This window comes from Grus americana, chromosome 22 (genome assembly GCF_028858705.1).
Source record: "Grus americana isolate bGruAme1 chromosome 22, bGruAme1.mat, whole genome shotgun sequence".
Taxonomy (NCBI): domain Eukaryota; kingdom Metazoa; phylum Chordata; class Aves; order Gruiformes; family Gruidae; genus Grus; species Grus americana.
The window spans coordinates 8,882,123-8,904,390 of NC_072873.1; the positions used below are offsets into that span (position 1 = coordinate 8,882,123).

General features: G+C 56.1%; 1 protein-coding gene across 4 annotated transcripts; it reads right to left on the reverse strand.

The window, feature by feature from the left end:
• Positions 1-234: 234 nt before the first annotated feature.
• Positions 235-22,019, reverse strand: PLEKHM1 (pleckstrin homology and RUN domain containing M1). 4 transcript variants are annotated; one of them, XM_054801645.1, is made up of 12 exons: positions 21,946-22,019; positions 17,280-17,368; positions 15,534-15,781; positions 13,523-14,158; positions 11,882-12,278; positions 9,795-10,035; positions 8,414-9,325; positions 6,533-6,678; positions 6,154-6,347; positions 5,628-5,691; positions 4,892-5,049; positions 235-1,092 (listed from the first exon to the last, which is right to left on the reverse strand). In XM_054801645.1, the coding sequence occupies exons 2-12, from the start codon at positions 17,319-17,321 to the stop codon at positions 948-950; spliced, it is 3,183 nt and encodes a 1,060-aa protein (XP_054657620.1). In that variant the 5' UTR covers positions 17,322-17,368; positions 21,946-22,019; the 3' UTR covers positions 235-947. The 4 variants fall into 4 exon arrangements, with proteins under 4 accessions (XP_054657620.1, XP_054657621.1, XP_054657618.1 ...); XM_054801646.1 differs by having other exon boundaries at positions 21,937-21,956; XM_054801643.1 differs by lacking the exon at positions 21,946-22,019 and adding an exon at positions 20,064-21,278.
• Positions 22,020-22,268: the final 249 nt, after the last annotated feature.

Below are 22,268 nucleotides of genomic sequence, written 5' to 3' on the forward strand. Positions count from 1 at the left end.
GCGGGGCGGCAAGGAAAAAAAGGGGGAATGAACAAGCGGAGATGCCGACAGGGGTGGGGAACAGTTGGGAAGGAAAATGGGGCAGTGTCCCCCAGTCGCCCCCCAAAACCCAGGAAGATGGAGGAGAGGCAGCACCCCCCTCCCCAACCCTCCTCCCACGGAGACGCAACATCAGGTCGGACGGGGGACTGCAGTGCCCCGCTGCGGAGAAGCAAACCCTGGAGACGTCTTCGCTCGTCATTAAATAAACTTTAATTATTTTTACATGGGGAAGGGTGAAAGGAAAATAAAATTTATTCCGAGGATGAAGAGCAGCAGGCGGGGAGGAGCAGCCCGGCTCTTCTCTCCCTTCTTTTCCTGGGGGGCTGCGGTGATGGGTGGGCTCTCCGAGCAGGAGGTGCTCCCCCGGCCCCCCCAGGGCACGTAGGGTCCCTAAAGGCACAAGTGTCACTTCGCCCCCTCCCTGCGTGGCTACCGTCACCCCCCCCGCCCCCGGAGCAGGCCAGCTTGTGCAAAACCCCCACGTAAAAAAATACCGGTTTTTCAGTATCGAACATCCTAAAAAACTAGAGTTTTAATCAATGTCAGTTATCCACAACCTCGACTGGAAATCCTGATTTACACCCCGGACAGCCCCTGGGTTTCCACCGGGAGGGGACGTATCAGGTTGGCACCGGGGGGGGGTGACTGGGAGCATCCCCCAGCAGCACCGGGTTGGCGTGAGCGGGGGACACGCACCTCTCCAGCCCCCCTTTGCTCAGCCCTGGGGAGGGGGGGCAGAGGGTCCCTCCACGGGGCGGGAGCACCCACGCTGCATCGCCCAGCACCCCTGTCCCCGGGGAAGGGCCGGGCGCAGGATCAGCTCCTGGGCAGGGGGGGTCTCTTTCTCTGCCCCTCCTGCCAGCCCCTCGGCACTAGCCCGGCTGGACGAGAAGCCGAGGGCAGCGTCACGGTCGGTCCCCAGGTGCTAATGGCTCCGCGCTGGCCTCCGCCTCCAGCTTTCGCTGGTACCTCTGCCGGCGCTCGCAGCGGGGGCACGACTTGGCGCTGGCTTGGCAGTCCCGGTGGAAGACGGTTTTGCATTTGCTGCACCTAGGAGAAACCAAGGAGGAAAAAAGAAAAATAAAAAACAAACCCAAACCACCCTGTTGGTAACATCAGAGCAAAGATCGAACCAAACCAGACCTGGGGACACTTCCTCGTCTCCGTTTCCTCCAAGCGTTTGCTGAGCAAAGAGCCCCGGCCCCAGCGAGAGCCAGCTCTAGCTCAAGGCGAACCTTGCTAGCAGGAGCAGAAACTACTCGAGCTAAAGATCCACCTCCAGCAAGCTCAGAGCAAAAGCAGCAGCTCACCCGGAAAGAGCGCTGCGGGCAGCTGCCAGCACACTGCCGGTTTTTTTGCAGATGAGAGAGGGAGAGGTTGATTGAGGTTCGCACCTCACCTTCCGCGCAGTGACAACTCGAGCAAAGTTTCCAGGCTGAGACCCCAAACCCTGTGACGGCGCCTCGGCGGCGAGATGCAACGCTGGCGGGGGAGCGCGGACCCTCCGCTCGCCGGGGCTGGGGCGCAGCCGGGAGACACCCACCCCCCCCCCCCAAAACCCTGACCGCGGGACCCGCACGCAGCAGGGACACTGCTTGGGGACAGCGGGGGTGCGGGGAAGGGGACGGGCAGCCGGGACGGCGTTGCCTTTGAGCCGGCCGGCTCCGGAGAGGTTTCACCAGCACCCGCCTGGGACCTCCCCGCTCTGGCTCAGCGCCGCGGCAGGAATGTAAACAGCCAGAAATTTCTACCTTGTGCGGGGCCGGCGGGGAGGAGACACCCAGCTCTGCGAGGGGCGTTCACTACTTATCTTGAGTCAACAGAAGAAAAGTCTGTGCCGCGAAGGCTGAGCTCGCTTTTTCCCCCCCTCTCGCGATCCCCCGCCTCGCCGGCAGCAGCGAAATGCGGCCCGTCCGCATGCCAGCGGGTCAGCCGGATTATTCCTAAACGCCCTCAAGTGCAAATACCCGGTGCGCAATCCATGTGTGAATACCACCGAATACCTTTAATTCCCCAAAGGACGAGGGGAGCGGAGAAACACCCAGCAGTGGGCCAGTGAAATATCGCAGCCTGGGTCAAATCCTGCTCCCGACAGGCGGCTGCAATCCCCGAGTTACTCGGGATACGGAAAAGGGTTGTGCGCAGATAGACGGGACGGGGCGGGGGGCTGCCCGGCGCCGTGCATTTTCCCAGCGGAATATTTTTTTTAGGCGGCTTCTCCGGATTAGCAGCGGCGGCTCCTCCCCGAGCGCGGGAGGATTTGCAAAGCCGGGGGGGTGGTTTTTACCCCGCGTGTTTCTGAGCGAGCAGCAGCCGAAAGGTGGCATCTCCTGCCTCCACCTGCCAGAGCAATGGCTGCAGGAAGCAGCCACCGCTGCTGTGAAAAGGAGAAGGTCCCGTGCCTGGCCGGGTTTATTGTTAAGAGGTGTTTCAGACGCATCCTGTAGCGAGTGACGGCGTGACCCCGGCAGCTGGCTGTCCCCCCCCCGGGGCGGGCAGAGGGGCAGGAAGCCGGGTTTAGCTTGGCGAGGATGTCGGTCGAGCCGCTTTCCTGCTGCACAACCTCCTCCACCAGGAAAAAAAAAAAAAATAAAAAAGTCAACAAACTTCAGGGCCCAGCTTTACAGGACACGAGACCTCCAGCCGGCTGCCAGCAGAGCTCAGCCCCGCGTGCCTGCTCTTTCCAGAGCCCATACGCTCATTTTCTAGGGAAAAATCAGTTCCCTGGGGATGTTGTCCTCGATAATGAGCACGATGGTGTCCCTGCGGCAAGGAGGGAGAGAGAGCAATCCTGCTCAGCCGCCCTGGAAATATTCGGAACCACGTAAAGCGTGGGGTACCCAAGGATCCTGGTCTTCTTGGAGTTTTCTGCAGCTTCTGGATGTCACTGATTGCTTTTAGGAACTGCCGGGCAAAGCAAGACCACGCAGACCATCGGCCGGTTAAACTCCTCCGCCAGGACTAAACTCATTGCCAGCTAACCATGGAGATGTGGATCTCTGTCCTCCTACGGTGGAGCAGGCTCCTGGGCTGGAAGGGTTTGGTATCGATTCCTTCAGAAAACCCTGCCAGTGCGGACCAACCACCCCGGCTGACACACCCCTTCACAGAACCCCAGACTGGCAGGGACTGGAAGGGACCTCTGGAGATCATCTCATCCAACCCCCTGCCAGAGCAGGATCACCCAGAGCAGGTTGCACAGGACGGCGTCCAGGAGGGTTTGGAATCTCTCCAGAGAAGGAGACTCCACAACCTCTCTGGGCAGCCTGTCCCAGCGCTCAGTCACCCTCAGAGGGAAGAAGTTTTTCCTCCTGTTCAGATGGAACTTCCTGTGTTCCAGTTTGTGCCCGTTGCCCCTTGTCCTGTCACTGGGCACCACGGAGAAGAGTCTGGCCCCATCCTCTTGACATTCACCCTTTAGATATTGATAAGCGTTGATGAGATCCCCTCTCAGCCTTCTCTTCTCCAGGCTAACCAGCCCCAGCTCTCTCAGCCTTTCCTCATACCAGAGATGCTCCAGTCCCCTCATCATCCTCACAGCCCTCGGCTGGACTCTCCCCAGTAGTTCCCTGTCTGTCTTGAACTGGGGAGCCCAGACCTGGACACAGAACTCCAGATGTGGCCTCAGCAGGGCAGAGCAGAGGGGGAGGAGAACTGGCCTTGACCTGCTGGCCACGCTCTTCTCAATGCTCCCCAGGTACCATTGGCCTTCTTGGCCACGAGGGCACACTGCTGGTCATGGAGAGCTTGGTGTCCACCAGGACTCCCAGGTCCTTCTCCGCAGCGCTGCTTCCCAGCAGGTCACCCCCAACCTGTCCTGGTGCTGGGGTTATTCCTCCCTGGGTGCAGGACCCTGTGCTTGCCCTTGTTGAACTTCACTGGGTTCCTCTCCAGCCTGTCCAGGTCTCGCTGAATGGCAGTGCAGCTGGTGTGTTGGCCACTCCTCCCAGTTTAGAATCGGCGAACTTGCTGAGGGTACACTCTGTCCCCTGTCCAGGTCAGTGATGAATACGTTGAACAAGACCGGACCCAGCACTGACCCTTGGGGCACACCACAAGCTACAGGCCTCCAGCTGGACTCTGCGCCGCTGATCACAACCCTCTGGGCTCTGCCATTCAGCCAGTTCTCAGCCCACCTCACCGTCCACTCGTCCAGCCCACGCTCCCTAAGCTTGCTAATGAGGTTGTTATGGGAAATGGTGTCAAAAGCCTTGCTGAAGTCAAGGTAGACAACTCCACTGCTCTCCCCTCATCCACCCAGCCGACGATGCCATCATAGAAGACTATCCGATGTCAACATCCGAACCCTGTGCAGCAGCTGACCCCGCTGCAGGCAAGGCCCTGCCTGCAAAGACTGCGAGCTCTGCGGGCAGGAGAAAAACCCAGATGGAAGCCAGTGTCCCCTCGTCCTGCTGGGAACGTCCCCAGCCTCTCCCCGGCACATCCCACAGGGCTGCCCGCCATTTATCTCCAAATCTGCGTCCGTCCGTCCTTCCTCCCCTCCTCAGTTGCGGAGGGGTGTACGAACAGTCCCACTGCTGCTTCTCCTTCCCTCCTGCAACCCCTGGAAGGGGCTGGACTGAGCGACACCTCGGCTCTGCAAGGATGGTCCCCTCCTGCCACAAACAGCCCAGTTTTGGTTGGAAACAGCTCGGAGCTGACGGGGACCACGAGGACGTGGGGACCATGGGGACGCACAACCAGCTCAGAGCTATTTCCAGGCCACCCCGGGGCCACGTGCCCAGAAAGTGGAGAAAACCCCAGAGAGGGACCCAGGGGATGGTCCAGGCTCCAGGCCAGCAGCTCGGGTGGCCTCGCAGCAGCGGGACGTGACGGAGATATTGCTCACCTGGTGGTAGTCTCAAATTCGAAGGGAAAAATGATGTCACTGCTGTTGCAGATCTGGCAGATGAAGCCGCGCTGGGTGCACAGGTCACAGTTGTAGACGTGATGGGAAGCAAACTGGAGCAGAGACTGCAGGAAGGTCTCAAAGACGCCGTCGGCTATCTGCAGGGCAGAGACAGGTCAGCAGGAGCAGAGCCCGTCTCCCACCAGGTTTGCACCACGCAAAATCCACATTACGCCCATTCTTTGAGCTGCTACATGAAGACAAGGTCGTCCTCCAAACCCAACCCCAAACACAGGCGCCGGGGTCGCACCAGGACCCCAGAGAGCAGACAGCGGCACCCACAACCTGCCGGGATGGGGATCCCGGGCTTGGAGTCGATGAGAAATCCAACCACCCATCCCCTCCAACATTATCTGCTATAGATCCCAGTTTGTATGGAGACACATTGGCAGCAACGCTGGCTTAAATAGAGGCGAAACAATTTATCAGGTGTGATCGCCATAGTTCTCAAAGGATACAAGCTTGTGCCAATTATTTTGGCAAATTAAAATAAAGGCGATTATTTGCCTTTAAGCTGACGTGCAAGCTTGCAGAGCGCACGTGACAGATGAGAGCAAGGCAAAAAGAAAACGAAGCTGGATGAAACCTTCTACTGATGATGATGAAGTGCCACGCTCGACAGAAACTGGGATGTTTTCACCAGCAAAACCCCTGCGACCACGCCAAAAGCTCTCACCTGCCTCAGATCAGTGACGCTGTATTTGTGGGGACACTCCAAGAGGTAGTGCCTGTGATCAAGCCTGCAAAGAAGCACAGAGAGGAAGACGGTAGATGGTTTCCACCACATCTCCAATGGCTTTGGAGCAAGGGGGAGCCTGGACGATGCAGATTCTTGAAGAAAATCACTGCAGACCTGATTTTCACATCATGCCACACATCCCAAACCCTGCCGGTGGAAATCGTGTGAAAGCATTTCAAAGCGGGGGAAAAAGAAAATAAATATCTCATCTATTTTCCCAGGTGTTTCCTGTCCAGCCAGAAGCTCCTCAGTCAGGAAGGTGTTTCCTGAGTCACATCTCAACGTGCTGACCCAGCCAACAGACGGGTAACTCCTCCGAGCAGATGATATGGAGGTAAAAACCAGCCCACGCCTTGGCAGCATCGCTCACCACTCCAACAGTGCACCAGGAGGAGGACCAGGAGACCACTGGGGTGCAAAGAGGGGGATGAACGGGGTAACGTCACCCAGAGAGGGACCTCACCGCTTGCTCAGCTCCTTCAGGGCCCCGCTGCGGCACATGATGAGATAATCTCCCAGCAGCTTCAGCTGTTCCCTGCTCTGCCGGATCCGTCCCATCCTCTCCACGTGGTCGTAGAGGCTCTCGTTGACCAGCTTCAGGTCGATCAGCGGCTGGTTACGGATCTGGGTGAGGAACTTCAAAGCCTGACGGCAAACCTGGGGCAGAGAGAGGGGCAAGAGGTGGGTATGCACCAAGGAGCAGCCCAGGAGGCTCAGAGGGAGGTGTAGGGTGGACATCTCCACCTCTGCTGGTGGTGGAAATGTTCAGATGGACCTTCAGGAAGCACAGGCACATGCAGGAGCATTGTCCTGCTGCCCGCACCGACCGAACCCAGACTTACCCCTCGTTTTGTCAGATCCCAGTTGTGGATGAGGCGCGAGGGAATCACTGTCTCGTCATCCCGGTGGCAGCTGTCGCAATAGTAGAGACCGGAGAAGGCACAGAGCTTGGGCTTTGCGAAGGAGAAACCAATCTGCCTGGAGCAGCCTGCAGGGAGCAGGGATGAAGTGATGAGAGGGGACGCCTCTGCCCCGAGAGCCCGTTCCCCTCACTGCCAGGATGGGGGGAGAAACTTTTGGGAGGGAGGAATGGAGCAAGAAAGTTTTTGGCAGGGTTGCAGAGCAGCTAAAGCACTTGTAGGACACTTGGTGAGAGGTCCCCAGCCCCTTCCCTGTGGATTTAAGGTCATGATGGTCCAACAGGAGCCGCTTCATTTTTTCCTCCATAAAAAAAGGACTCTGGACTATCCCTAAACCCACTTTTATCCATCAAGTGGTTCAATTTTTTTTTTTTTTTTTTTTTTAGGGAAAGTGAATTCTGGGAACATCCCAGCGGTTTACAGAAGAACCTAAATCCCACCTGCCTGCCCCATCACCTCCACCGGCAGCTTTGCCTTCACTCAGCCCTTCTCCTTCCCGCTGCTGGGTACCAAAACCACATCCGCAAGAGACGCTCATCTGCAAGGGATGAGGTCAGGATGGATTAAGCCAAAAAAAAAAAAAAGCCTTTATTATAGTGGTGGGTAACCAGGAGGAACCCAGCTCGTGTCTCGGGGGAAACGTGCAGGGTTTTTATAGCGACTTGAAGAGCGAGCGCATCTCACTCAGAGTTGCGAAGGCAGGAAAACCCTTCGCGCTATTTTTAATGAGTTCGGTTCTCTAAAATAACTGACCAAGCATAAGCAAACCTTGGGGAAGGCTTTACCACCCCATCCTTCGTACTTTGGGCTAGCTGGAGCGCATGCCCAAAGAAATATTCATGGAGATCAGTCGTTCCTCTCTGAATTAATAATTAAAAAAAAAGGTTTTATTGCTCATTACTCCGAGAGGTAAGGAAACCACTCCTGCGCCAGGGTGGTCAGGCTGGGAGGAAGGTGAAAGCACGGCAGCCAGGCCCCTAAGAAAAACCTATACATAAAAACTGGGAATTTGTCTTTTTGGCTTGCTGCTTCCATCTGTTGGTAGGTGAAAGATGCAGGACAGAGCCTGGAGGGGAAGGCAGAGATCAAATAGAATGGAAAATATATATATATATAAAAATTTTAAAAACACCACCAAAAAACCAAGAGAGATTAAAATTAAAAAAACCAAACCTGCTGGAGGGTACGAGAAATATAATCAAAGCAGGAGAGAAATCTGAAGTTTAATTAACTCGCCAAGGTAAAGAGCAAATTATACGTCCCGTGGAGATCAGCGAGTGTTACCCTGTGAAACCAGTGTCACCTCGCCTGCCGAGAGGCGTCAGCGCAAGGTTCAACGAATGTTTCGCAAAATCGGCTTGTCACACCCATTGCAATATTTGCTCCTGTGCTGCGTTACTGGAAAAACAGCATTTGCTCTTGATTGCACTTTCCCTGCAGGCTGGGGCCACGAAGTCGTCCATCTAAGGTCGCCTTCAAGCCAAGAACCACCACTGTCTATACCATACGCATCTTAAAGAGAAGCCCAGTAGCAGCCCAGTTGGATCAGTGCTGGGATGGGGATTCAGCGTGGGGGTGATCACCCAGTGCACATGGACCACCAAAGGTGCCGCTGATTGGGGACGTGAAACCCCACCAAGGGGCTTTGGTGCTACCTGGGGTTTGAATGGGGAAACCAGCAGCTGACCTGCAACGGGTTGGCAGGACTCAGGGCATCTCTTTAATTTGATGTCACCTCATTAACACATCATCATCCTCCAAGACGGAGCTGGCTTTCTTGTCTGTGGACGCGCCAACGTATACCTGCACAGATGAAGCTCTGCGAGTCCAGGCCCTTCTCCACGGGGATGGCCACCAGGTATTGCAACAAGAAGCTGTTTTCCTTCACGATGTTCTTCAGGATGACCTGGGAGTGTCCGTCCAAGCTGCCGCCCAGTGTCAACGCCTCCTCCGCGCCCTCCAGGTAGGACATGAGCACCTCTCGGACCAGGTCCCTCCACAGGGCAGCTTCTTCTGCATTCTCAGCCTGCAGCTTCAGGACAGCTTTGGAGGTGATCACCTTGAAGAACGCGGGTCCCCCAAGGCTGGTGTCTGGAAGGATGTCCTGGATCGTCTCTATACCGTAACTGTTGCTTAAAATTTTGTCATTGTTTCTGACTTTAAAACACTTTAAAGTTTCTAGAGACAGGGAAAAAATAAAGGGGACCCAGGTTTTGTCTACGTCCATGTACAGAACAGCCTCTTTTATTGCATCCAGCTCCGGTTCATGAGCTGGAGTCCAGTCAAAGCTGTTCCCAGGCACGTCGCTGTACTGGAGAAGAGCAGTGGAGTCGCTCTGGATGGGCTGGCCTTCGCCATCATCTTCTGGATACTCCAGCGTCTCCCACTCCTCCTCCTCCTCCACCTGAGGCCGGCACTTCTGCAGCGCCTCACGGATCCTGTCCAACCAGTCCTCAGCCTCGTCTCGAGAAGGAGCTCGTAGGTAGAGTTTTTTCCCCAGGAAAACCAGCTCGAAACGGCCATCCGAGTGCGTCAGCGCCAGCGACTCGCACCGCAGCAGGGAGTAGCTCTCGACGCAGATGCGGTCCTCGTGGTCCAGGAAGAGCCGGAGCTCCAGTGGTGACAGCTCGCAGGAAAACTCCTTCCATATCCCCATGGCTCCTCGCCGCTCCAGGCTGCCCAGCTTCAGGAGCCCTCGGAAAGGATTGGAAAGACCTGGGGTAAAAGCAGATGTCTTAGTTTAACTGAAAAAGGGGAAGCTGGTGGAGAGAGAAAAGCCAACGGGTGGCTCACAGCAAGCAACCAGAGGCATCACAGCTTTGAGAACCGGTCCTGGTGGACGGTGGGATGGGACAGGAATTTACAGGACCTCCTTCTTCGTCTCCATCATCTCTCCACATGTATTTGGGTTCTGAGGCTCAGAACAAGTGGGGTGGCATAAAGAAACATGTCCCACAGGGTGGACAGAGACCCCCAGCATACCTCCTCTCCTCCTGAAACGCTTCCCACCAGCCCATTGTGGGCTCAGCAACGCCAAGGGGAGCTGCCACTGCTGCGTAAGCTCAGCGACGGCAAACCATGCTTCCCAAACAGCTCATCGCCCGAAAATCCACCCCCCCCAGCCCCTCGGCACTGCCCACTGTAGAAGCTTGAGGAAAGCAGGAGAGGGGAGAGCAGCACGTACCCATCTGCCTGCGATGCACAACACTGAAGCCCTTTCGTTCCCGTTCGGGCGACGTTTTGGGCTTCCTGCTCTCTGAAGACGGCACCGACAGCCTTTCCAAATCAAGAGCGCTAATCAGCCCTGGGGCCGGACCCTCGCCAGCCCCCTCCGGCCCAAAGCCGTTGGCGTTGGCCGTGTTTTCGCTGCTGTCTCCTGGAGAAGGTCTGTAGAAATCATCTTCCGAGATCCAGCTCTTTCTTTTCTGTTCAAAAAAATTAATAAATATATTAATTATTGACTTACTGAACACCCTGTGCCCCTCAAACACGCATGCCCACCGTGACCCCTCCACAGGGGCTGCTCCCACGCAGACCAAATCCCACGGGGATGGCTCCCCAGCTCCCTCCCATCACGGAACGCTGTGGGACTGTGCCGGCAGCTGGCAAACGTCGGGATTATAGACCGGTGGGATTATAAAGTCCCAAACTGATCAGTTCTCTCCCTCTGAAATCATCAAGGGACACAGAGGGAGAGCACATTCCCTGCAGCGACCACATACAAGATATTTGGTCCTGGAAGTATTTCTGATAGAAAGTGAGAAACCAGCCCTGCCCTGGAAGGGTATGGACATCCTTGTTCCAGGAAGAACAGAGCGGGGGAGAGGTACAGAGATGATGTCTAGGATGAAATAGAGACCTACGGCGTACAAGCTGATGCTACAAACACAGGCCTGATCAGCACAGGGAAAAAGTAAGGCAGGGAAGGCAGAGGAAACCTCTGCCTCCGTAGGTCAGGAGGGGATGAGACCCACAAGCGGAAGAAAGCTTGATAAGCTGAAATAAAATACGGCTGTAACTTCTCCAGGAGTGTTTCTGGCTACAAGAACACGTCGAGATTCTGGGATGAGGTCTCCGAACAAACACCAGGAGCAAAACACGACCCAGCTCAGTGCAAAAGGCAGCAGCTTCCCTAGACGCAGTGCATCCCTTCCAGGGCTGCATCCCACCAGGAACGACCTCTCAACTACCCTACCCTGCTTTCCAAGAGCCTTTTATTCTGAACAACGAACTAAATGACAGCAGAAGAGCCATCACCACCCTGCAGCGAGGATCACGAGTGTTTTGCGGTGCAGCTCCCAATGTCCAGGCAGGCTCGGCTTAGTCCCAGACCAGGAACGCAGGTTGCTCCGTGAGTCATGCGAAAGCAGGGGGGGAATTTCCTGTTGACACCGTATGTTATACATAGATTAGGTCAAACTGGCCCAACGCCACAAGGAAGCAGTGGAAACGGGATAACTAAGAGGGAGCTGAAAGGAGCAGGGATCGAAAAGAGAAATTGTTTAGGGGGGTATGAAGTATATCCTAACCTCACCAGGATGGAAATGATGGGAACCAGGATGGAAATGATGGGAACCGGGATGGAAAAATCAGTAACAAATTAGACAGAAGACAGGGTTGTTCAAAGAGTTTACTAAAAGCAAAAGCAAGCACATCTCCTTGTCGGCAGCAGGGGAAATCCGCCGCTGTTTAAGCTTGCCTAAGCACCAGAGAATGCCATCCTGCTCTGGGAACAGATGTGCTGCCTAAATATTCTTCCACTGAAAAACTGTAATTTGTTTCCCTTTTCCCCTCTCTTACGTGGACCATAAACAAAGAAAAGTCCCCGTGAGCAGCTCGACTCTGAGGCTGTTTTATCGGCTTGCACACAGCCTACGGCCAGATTTGTGCAAGAGCTCATCACTTTCCAGATATCGTTAACAAAACCAAAAACTTCCTGTTGTAGCCGCTCTTGGAGAGGAATGACTGGCTGGCCAGGCAGGGTTTCAAAAGCTTTGGTACCTCTTCTACCAGGGAATATCGACTTCAACCCAATTTTTCCCAGGGCAGCTGCACGCACACAGCTCCACGGGGTCTGGGAAGATGCTCATGGAGAGGGGAGCACCACTTACACCCAACTTGCTGTCGGGAGACTGGAAGCAGCACAGAAGATGGGAGTTTGGAGAAACCGGTGCCTACTCAGAAGCTGTCACCAGTTTTGTTTTCCTTTTCCATTAGATCTGCTGGTCAAAAAAACAAGGAGATGGACAGCAAATGAGCTCTAACACCTACTGGACAACCCCGCAGCGGAGAAAGGAGGTATTCGGCTGTTGGGCTGTGGACGGCCTGGCTTGTCTCGCTGCCGCCAACCGTGCCATTTCTGCCCATCTCTCCTCTGCTCGGACCGCCACGCCGCGTGGTTGAAATGCTGGCCGCGCCGCCGGCTTGTGGTGCTGCATCTCCATCCCCGTCGCCGGCGGCCACCGCATCGCCCGTCCGAGCGGAGCCTGGAGTTTCGGTGTCGGGGGGTGGTTGCCGGTGAGCTCCGTGACACGGTGCCGGGGGGACGGGCGGCGATGCGGCTGGGGGGCAGGCGGGCTGCTGTGGGGAGCAGCTCAGCACGCTGGGGAGCAGCACTCCCTCCGGGGCTTCCAGGCTTGGCTTGGCTTTACTGAACTCAGACAACACCCTGGAAACAGAAAAGTGACCAGTTTGAACATAGCTACATTAACCAGGACCTATAAAAAACCCCAGTTATTGCAAATTATTAATACCGGGGAAAAAAGGCTCAGCATCACTGTTCGTCTCCTGCGGGCCGGCAACACTGTATGGCTGCAAAAACCCCCGTGGCATCGGTCTGGCTAACAGAAAAATGTGTGATTTGTGCCCTCAGAGCAGCAGTCGACCCCACTGCAGGCAAGGACCCTGCCTGCAAAGGATGCGTTCCCTAACTACGCCTGTTAACGGGGTTTAATTCGCTTCTGAGGGACACTTCGGAAGGGAGGGAGAGCGCTGGGTGCTCCCCACAGCCCCACGTACAGCTCCCGGACACGTACCCAGCCACAGACCATGTGCCAAATTTCAAATGTTTTCATAACCGTTAATAAGCAATTATTAGTGGAGCCCAGCCAGACGAGATGCTGTTCCCATGCCCCTGCTTCGCCACCAGCTAGGTCGAATTAAACCAGCCCGAGATTAAAATTCAAAACGACGTCTTTCCATCACGAGTTTAATCCAATCAAGGCAGGTTCTTCCAGGATTGGCGTAAGATGCAAAAATCCTAGAAGCAGGTAACGATGCCGTTGTTGACAGGGAAGAACAGACCGCAGCTCTAAACCCTCTTGAAGACCCTTATTGCGATGAGGGTGCTGTCGCCAACCAGCACCCCGAGGCCAGGTTCCTTCAGAGCCAGGCTTTAAGGGTGGCAGGGAAAATATTTACTGATTACTCAGAGCTTATATAACCTGCTGGAAATCTTTGTGCTGGGTGTTTGGCAGCAACAAATCACGAGGATGACAAACTAACAACCTCCCTCCTCTAAATTATCTGCCGAAGCTGCAAATTATAACCCTTTTCCTGTGAGCAAACTCATTTCTTTTTCCCCCACAGAAAGCCCCGGAGCATCCCCCAGCGCGCGCCAGGGAGATGTGACTTTCCTTAAGCCAAGGAGCAGCATTTTTCTGACGTTTCTGCCCCAGTAAAGAGGACAGACACACACTTCAGCAGCCAGGAGCTCATTTGCTGTGGCAGCAGGGTCCCAGCAAGCCGTGCTGAGCGTTTCTTTTTATCTTTCAGGCTCTTTCCAAGGGGAAAAAACCAGCTTGTTACAGAAAAAGAGAGGAGAAAGCCTTCCTGCCTATAGCAGGAAAATAAATAAGAGCCCAGGAAGGGGTTAAAAATCCCTTTGAAGAGGAGATCTGGGAAAAGACTCACTCTTGCAGCGACCTGTCCAGGTCCTCGGCGGTGGCTGTCCCCAGGTCGGAGTCACAGGAGAGCGGCTCCTCGCTCCGCTCGGGACTGCGGGCGCAGTGAGGTGGCAGGATGCTGTCGGAGCCCAGGCTGGAGGAGAGCTGAGATGAGCTCGTGGTGTTAAGGCTCAACGAGGACGAAGTGAGCTTGATTTTGCTGCTGGCTTTGCCGATGGGTAGGACGGAGGGTTGAATCTCGATTTCATCTGACCCCGATGATTGGGAAATCGAACCCAGCGATGCTTTTCTGCAGGGTTCAGATGTCGAGGACGTGAGGGGCTCCAGCAGCTCCGAAACAGGACACAGACCGGACAGGGACAGAGGGGTGATGGTCCACTCGTTCAAAACCGCCGATTTATAGGAGAGCTCGAATGTTAAGGAGGTTAAGCCCTGCAAGTAGCTAAGGAGAAACTCACACTCTTCAGCATCTAAGAGCAGAGCGGTCGCCTGGTAGTATTCGGGCAGCCGGGACCTCTCCCGCAGCAGCAGCTTCAAGTAACACTCCACGAGGCCATCGTTCAAAGCCAGCCTCAGCCAGGCTCGGCACCGGCCGACGTCCGTATTGATAAAGATGAGTTGTTCCAGCTCCGAGACAATATTTCTGGGGAAAGGGAGAGAAAGAACAGAAAAGAATGTGAGCGGCTCCGTTTTCAGTCCGTCATGGGGTGCAGGAGAGGCAGATCCTCCATCAGGAACTGCCCAACCTGCTCTGCTGCGGGGAGTTTGGGAGTTGGGTCAAAAAAGGCTGTGGAAGATCTCTTTCCTCCATGGAAAATGTGGTTTCTGACGGAGAAAAAAGAGCTCCTGAATGCCCCAAAGCTAAATATATTGGCAATGACCCCAGGTATCCCTGGGGTGCCTCTGGGTGCTCCTCCACTCTCTGGTTGGAGGCATCTCCCACGTGCCCTGGACCAAGGATGCAGAGGGGGAAATTCCCACTGTCCCTGCATGTTGGTGGGGCTTGTTCTGGCTGGATACTCCTTGGTGACAACTGCACGTTTAAATCCCATCTTCAAATTTAAAATCGGCCAAAACCACAGTGAAAACTGTACGGCAGCCCAAAAAAAAAATCCCAACAATCTCAGCCTCCTGACTTCAACCGTTCTCCCCTAAAATCCAACAGCGACACCACGCTCCCTAATCCTCCCTGGCCCCAGCTCACGTCAGCGCCGTAGACGCTACAAAAACCAGAGCAAAAGTTTTGCTTTTATTCTTTTTAATCTGTCTCTCATGAAAGAAGAAAAAAAACCTTCAAAGGGCACAAAAATATCCCCCCTAGCATGTGAAAGTGTTATTTTCATCTGCTTTTTCATAATTTAAGAGTCGGTGATGGAGTCAGATGAGACTTTCAAAACTATTTATGCGTGGGCTGTTATTTAGCGTGGGAGGACTCTGCTTCGGGAGTGGTTTAGAAAAACCCCAGGAAATAGCAATAGTTACCCAGGTGAGAGACCTCCTCAAAGCTCAGGTCAGCGATGTTCACCCTGGTTGGGACGTGGGGAAATGGAAAAACCAGCCATGCCCAGGGTCAGAAGAGAGACCAGACCCCCACACCGTGCGGTCACCAGGGTCCCACTGATGACACCGAGTCCCCGTATATAACGTGGCACCCAAAAATAAATGAGAAAGGGGTGTGCCCTAAGCTGGCAGCAGCGTTTCATTCCTGAATTGTCTGGGGACACGCCTAAATGGCACTTTACCACTCGTGCACGCTGCCAGCGGCCGTGCTGCCAGCACCGGGTGCCCAGCCCGGCATCGCAGGGGTTTCGCTTCCCTACCCGCATCTCTCGGCAGCCCCCTGAGACACCCTGCGAGAGCATCTCTCCCTCCAACTGAATGGATCAAGCACACGGGACAGAGTAGAGATTCATCTTCCCATTGAGCCATCCTCCTGTTCGCCATTCCCTGAATTTTGCGGCTTTTGCACCAAAGAGAAGGGATAAACCCGAGCGTGCAAACACCTTTTGGGCACTCACCGATGCGTGATGCTCTTCAGCAGCCCCCAGAAGACCGGCTGGGGAAGCGGTCCCCGACCTCCTCCTTTCTTTCCTTTCCCCCCACTCTCCGTCTTTATGTGCTTCGCCTTCAGCCCGTGCACAAAGACAGCTTCCAGGGCGCTGCAGAGGCTGTTGGCGTTCCCATCGTCGCTGGTTACAACGGCATCCGAGGTCACGTACTGCTTCTGCAACGCCTTGATGGCGTTCACCAGTTGCTTCTTGATCAGCTGCAAGACAGGAGGCACACGTTTGCATGATAAAAAAATACGTATTAGGAAAGATTTCATAGAAAAGGGTTCAAAAACTGGAAGGCTCGCGCAGAGCAAAGTGCCACGCAACTCCTGCTTCATCCACGTGCTTCACGATGGCTGTTGGGGAGCATTACAGCTGAACTGGTCAAACTGGGGACTCACGCTCTTGGCGTCATGGTTCATCTGGCTTTTTTCTTTTAAATGAGTAATTTATGCCATTTTAGCCAGCGTTTCGGGGCCTGCTGGGGTTGCCTTTACAGCATGCGGTGTTTCCTCCGCAGACACCAAATGGCTTAAGAGGATGGGGGGAAAAAAGGAATCGGCTCTTTCCAGGCGCTTGCTCGGGGAAAACACAGGGATTAATTAAGCACGGGTGATAAACGAGAAACTGGAAGGAGGTAACCCGTAACGAGGGCTGCGATACCACTTGAACTCGTGCAGATCAGCCCGAGCAGCATGTGACGCACTAACGAGCCCCGCCGGCAGAAATCAAAGGCATCGATCTCGCTCTCGGCAGCTCGGCTGTGTCGATTAACCCACAGGCACTGCTGGGGATGGGGCCACCCCCAAAAAGATGCTTTCGGAAGGACGGCTGGGGTTTAGCTGCTGCCTTCGGACAGACTTGGTGGGCTTTGAAGCAGGAACACGGGAATTTTACCACCCAGCGGCTTCGCTTCCCTTTCTCACACCAGCTGAAAAGCAGCAAATTCAGTGACTTTAACAATTTTACGCCGGTGGAGAGGATTTTCTTTTTTATTTCCTAACGCAGCTGAGCCCAGATGTCTCAATCAACCTTATTTAAAATGAAAGTTGCACTTCCCAGCAGGCATTTGGCAAATACTGCAAATTCAGCCGGGACTTGATCAAACGATTCATGTTTTGGCGTCAATCACGCAGCGTTCAAGACGAACGCTGAACGGCATCAGCTGCTGCGACTGGGGCAAGGCAGATTTTGGCTCGAGCCTGGGTTGGCTGCACAAACCCCTATTAAATTTCTAGCCCGGGATATTTTTTCAGCATTTAAATAAGATTTCCAGCAGCTGTAGTTCAAGGACAACAGCACCTTCACCCTGCCTGTATCAGGGGATACTCCTTGCAGCAGGAGCTGCTTTCCAGCTGCCCCGTGGATCTGCTAGCACAAGCAACCTGCCTGCAAGCAGCAACCGTGAGCTAACAGGATTAAAGAGTGCAAATGATTTTATCTGTCATGCATGAATTAATACTGCTGTGGGATGAATTAAACACCCGGTTTGAACCGCTGGGTTTGAATTTTGCTCGTTAAACATGTTTAGACTCCCAAAGCTGGGTAAGGAAACCCCAAATATACAGAGCAGTGACGCTCCTTCAGCCTGGTATCGGGGCTGAGCACCTTCTCCTGCCCCACACTGGGTCTTGCCCGCATCCCCACCAGTAACTGGAGTTGCACTGGGGAGTAACTGGAACTATTTAGGGAGCATTGGGGCGTCTCGCTCACCTGTATGGCTTCCTTGGGGTCATCGGCGTGGCTCGAATGCATCTCAGCTGCTGCCGCTCCCCACGCCGGGCGCTGCCTTCACATGTCACCTTTGGGACAAGGAGGAGGAGCACGTCTGAGTACCCGTTTGGTTTACATCTAACTCACCTGCCACACAAAGGGATCATGCACCGAGGCATTTCGCAAGCGCTCGCAGCCAGACCGCTGCCGGATTCACGCTGGGATGGACCCACGACCGCATCGAAACACGCCACGCTTCCCAGGGAGTTTCAGGCAAAACAGAGCACAGCCAAGAGACCGAGAGGGAATAATTAACCCTTGCAAGAGGGAGTAATTAACCCTTGCAAGCTGCCCTAAACCTAGGCAAGATGCCGGGCCAGTCAAGCCAGCAGTGATGCACACAGGGCCGGGGACTGCTTCCCTTCTGTTTCTCCATCGCCCGCAACACCCAGGTGCCAGCAAGGGCACCAAACTAGGCACTTAGCGAGAGAGCCTGGACGACGGCACCCAAAAACCACGCCAATGGCATCAAGGTGGCCCAGACAGAGGGGTGACACCCCCCAGCAAACCCTGGGCAGAGGTGACAGCAGCTCATCCCGCTGGTACTCGCCGGAGGAGCGATGCTGCTGCCGAACCCGGTCGGGACAGACCCTCTCGGAGGTGTGCGGGCACTCGCCACGATGGCACGGAGCTGTCTGGGAAGCCAGGAAGGAAGGACGGTGGTTCTCCATCAGGTTTACGGTTGCTCTGTTCAGAGGCAGATGCCGGACCGCCCAGGATCTCCCTGCTCCTGGGGATTGCAGACGGGAGGGCTGCTCTGCTGCAGCTGCCTTTGGTGGCAAAGAGAGGAAAATCGGTGCCCTCCCGCTATGGAAAATCCTGGCAAAACCGGAGCTGAGCAGGCAGCGGCAGCCTCGCTGGGGTCATCTTCAACTGCAGGGTGTTTGCAGACAACAAGGGACCTTTGACTTCAGACTTTTGGCCTCCTGCCCTGTTCTCGGGAGCAGTCTGCCGAAACCAAGCTGTGCCTGGAAGCTCTGCGAGCAAAGCACGCCGCTGTCAGCGAGACGCCCGCCGTACGGCTGCATCCCAGCTCAAACACAGCATCCTGGTGCTGGAAAGGGTCTGAGAGCCACTCTACCACCAGCTACCACCGTACAGCTTTCTAAGGATGCGAGACGTTGGAGAAGAAATTTATTCCCTTGAGTCGGAAGCGCTTGCCGTCCAGGTGGAGGAGGACAGAGCCCAGCAGCTGACAGCAGCGTTTGGGCATGTCCATGGCAGACAACGGCCTTCATATGGCATCGACACTTCAGGTTTTATTTTCCAGCCAACACAAAAACCCCACAGCTTTCCCCCAAACAGAGCTGACAGCCTCAACCTGCCCCTCCCCTCCACTGCGAGCTGTCAGACCAGGGCAGAAACGCGGTTTGCAGAGCAGCTCCTACACAGCCATGGCCAAAGACAACGGTGGTCCAAATCCAGGGTGGTCCAAATCCGGAGCAGCCTAAACCTGGAGCAGACCAAATCCGGAGCATCCCAGACCCAGAGCAGCCCGTGCACATACCACACCAGTCAGTCCCGCTTGGAGCAGCGAGTCGAGAGCTCTTTGGGGATGAACCTCGGATCGATCCTCAGTGTTTCCAGAGTTCACACGCAGTTTCATAGAAAAGGAAACCGTTTTCGCCATGACTTGTCATGAGATTTCCTCTCTTTGGGTTGCAACACAGAAATGGGGGAGCGCAGTGATTACAGGAACGTTAACCTCTGGCTCAGAGGCTCCAGGCGCTGCTGGAGGGGAGGCGGGGGGTTGGAGGGTGCGAGGGGACACCTAAGCAACAGCAGCGGTTGATAAGGACCACAGAGAGCTGTCCCCATCTCTGCCCTCCACATGGGGGGTTCAGGCAGCATCAGGCTCCCTGGGGCTGGGCAGCCGCTGCCCCTTCCCCACCACATCCTGCACACACCCTGCAAACAAGCACCACGTCCCACCCAAGACAAATTCAAGGTGTAAGAGCTGGGGGCAGAGAGCCCCAGGGGTGGGAGAAACAAGCCGTGGGCACAGGGCGGCATTTCTCACGTCCGGAGAGGCAGCGTGGGTGTTTCAGCTCCAGGACTGCACCCGCTGTCTCCGCTCTCGGTGTCGGCCACCCTGGTGTCCCCAGCCAGTCGCAGGGGAGGGGGCGACCCGTGTTTTCGCAAAGATTTCATCCAGGTTTTACTGAGTCAGCGGTATTCCCCCAAAACACACGCTCCTTCGCCAGCATTGCCTCTCCCAGTGTATGCAGGAGGCGAGACGCTGAGGACACCCACCGCCTTCACCACGGGGCTCTCCACTCCCACCACGACCAGTCCGACCAGTTTGTTCCAGTGCGGCGAATCCACACGGCACGGCTTCTGTTGGGACAGCATTTTCCTGAATAACAAGTGCAACGAACCAGCTCTGAGGCGGATTTCACCTAACGCAAGTCTTCGGTGAAACACAGGGAAAATCGGACCGGCAACGCTGGCGCTGGGCTAGCCGGCTCTAGAAGGAACCGGTGGGCAACGAAGTGCTTCCAGGCAGATCCTGGAAAGTCACGACTGTTCCTTGTGATCTTGAAAGGATAAGGGACGGGACGGATGTGGAAACGCAGAGACAAACACATCTACAGCAGAAAAAACCCCACATGGTTTCCCAGCAGTGACCACAACGCAGGCAGAGCACAACAGCTCAAGTAAAACAAAGAAAATAAAACAAGTGAGAAATAAAACCAGCCAGCAAGCCAGCGCGGTTAAACCTACCGAGGAAGAGAGCTGCCGGTGAGAGAGCAGAGCTGTTTATTTACCAAACTGCTGCAAAACAGCCAAATTCTTTGAGAACAGCTTGTTCAAATCAAGCCTCGTGCCAGCAGAAGCAGAGACCCCATCCCAGAGCTCGGCTCTTCGGTCTCCTAACGAGCGACGCTCCCCGAGTTATAAATAAACAGCAGGTCACCACTCGCGCTTTGCGAACGGAAAACAACAACCCACAACGGCGTGAACCGGTGACTCAAGGCCTGGACGCGGAGCCAGTCATTTTCCAAACACGAGTTGCTGCACCAGTCACCCCCCACCTCGGGGCAACGAGGCCTTTGATGGGAGCGTGGGTCCAAGGGCCGGTGCGAGGACAGCCCTCTCCTCCTACGCAGCCAGGAAAGCTCCTGCCTTCCTCCCCCCAGAGCCCGTGCACACCCAGCCACGCTTAAAATACAAGCCGAGCCCGAGCGGAGGCAGCCCGGGAGCAGGAAAGGCAGCTGGCGCGGCAACTGGATTGGCTTGCTGGAGGATAAAACCTCTCGGAAATAATTCGGCAAGGATTAGGGCAGGGTTAGAGCACAGCCCCGGCTTGCGATGGTGGCCAGACCCTCGTGGTCCCACTTCAGCTCCTTCTCTGCGACCAGCCCGGCGCTATTCAGCGCCACCGCGATTCCCACTACGGGAACAGGGGCATCGCGCGAGGGACGGGGCCCAACACGCCACCCTCTTCCCTGCGGAAACGTCCTCCTTGCAGCTGACAAACCTGACAGAGGACGGAGAAGAGTCACTGCTGATGAACCCCTCCAACTTCTGCCCCCGCCGCGCCGAGCAGGACACCCAGGAACGGCCGGGGGAGGCAAAGCAGCCGCTCAGCTCCCAGCGCTGGCCTTGATGGCAAGATTGTGTTTCTCAAATACTCAAAAATGAGAATTAATTTTAGCCTCTTGTCTTCTCCTGAACCAGGCTACAATTTGCCGGAGCCGCGGGTAAAGCTGGGGGTTGATTTTCCCCAGCGTTGGAGTTGACAGAGCCACCGTACAAGGGCCGAGTGTGGTGCGGCAAGACGTTCCTGTATTTATACTCCCGATTTCCGCGTCGCTTCGGATTCGCAGCGCTGGAGTTTCCCAGTTGGTCCGGTGGCCATCTGACACGGCGGGCAGCTCGCATACCTTGGCGGGGGCGGAACCGGGGGGGGGGGGTGTCACTGGAAATAAGGCGACACGGCTCTGTAAATTCTGAGTTTGCTGCTGGATATGAGAACAATCGCTCATTTTAAGTGAGAAAATGCCGTTTATAGAGAACATAGCGCGTGCTCGGTCAGAGAAAGCTGCGAAGGCCCCGTGCCTCGGGTCTGTAGGGGGGGAACTGGGCCGAGAGATTTGGGGTGTCAGCGGTGGGGGGAGCGGGTCGAGGACCAGGAACCCCCCCCAGGACCCCACGGAAAGGAACATCTGACCCACGGCGTGGGGCGGGGGGGGCAGGGGCCTGGCACGGGTCAGCGTGGGGGCCGTGGTGCTGGGGTCCTCGGGGAGGGGGGTCACGGCTGTGGGGGGCACCCAGGTGGGTGGGGATGGATCGGGCCCCTGCCCATGCTGCCTGCTGGGGCGGTGCAGGCAGAGCCTGCCTGGGGAAGGGCCAGCACCCATGGGGGGGTGCGGGGGGGGGGCACCCCGTGTCTGCACCCTCAGCACCCTGCACCTCCTGACCCCCCCGCCCTGCACCCCCTGCCTGCACCCCAGGGACCCCCGCAACCTGCACCCCCTGACCCCCCCGCCCTGCGCCTCCTGCCTGCACCCCCATCACCCCGCACCCCCTGACACCTGCACCCCCACCACCCCGCACCCCAGGGACCCCCACAACCTGCACACCCCCCCCGCACCTCCCTCACCGGCTCCGCGCCTCCGGCCGGGGAACCCGGAAGTGGCGGCCTTGCCGGGAGCACGCAGGCCCCGCCCCTCCTGACGCCACCGCGCAGCGGGGCGGGGCCGGGGCGGGGCCGAGGCTCCCCGGGCCACGCCCACCCCCGGGCACGGGGCGGGGCTGCAGGCTCGCGCAGGCTCGCGCTTATGTGCGCACATGGGCGCGCGCGCGCGTGCGCTACGTGCGCACGCGCACACGTGCACAAGCACAGCCGTGCACGCACGTGCACGCCCACACGCAGGCGTGCAAGGCACAGACACGGCAGGCACACGTGCACAGGCGCATGCTCAA

Excerpts from the sequence above, each read along its gene's own strand:
- PLEKHM1 (XM_054801645.1), bottom strand. The coding sequence starts at position 17,321 with ATGCATTCGAGCCACGCCGATGACCCCAAGGAAGCCATACAG. Across the intron at positions 10,036-11,881 it reads CTCCGCTGCGGGGTTGTCCA|AAAAGAAAGAGCTGGATCTC; the intron begins GTAGGTGTTAGA and ends TTTTTTGAACAG. Across the intron at positions 5,050-5,627 it reads GCGTCACTGATCTGAGGCAG|ATAGCCGACGGCGTCTTTGA; the intron begins GTGAGAGCTTTT and ends TCTGCCCTGCAG.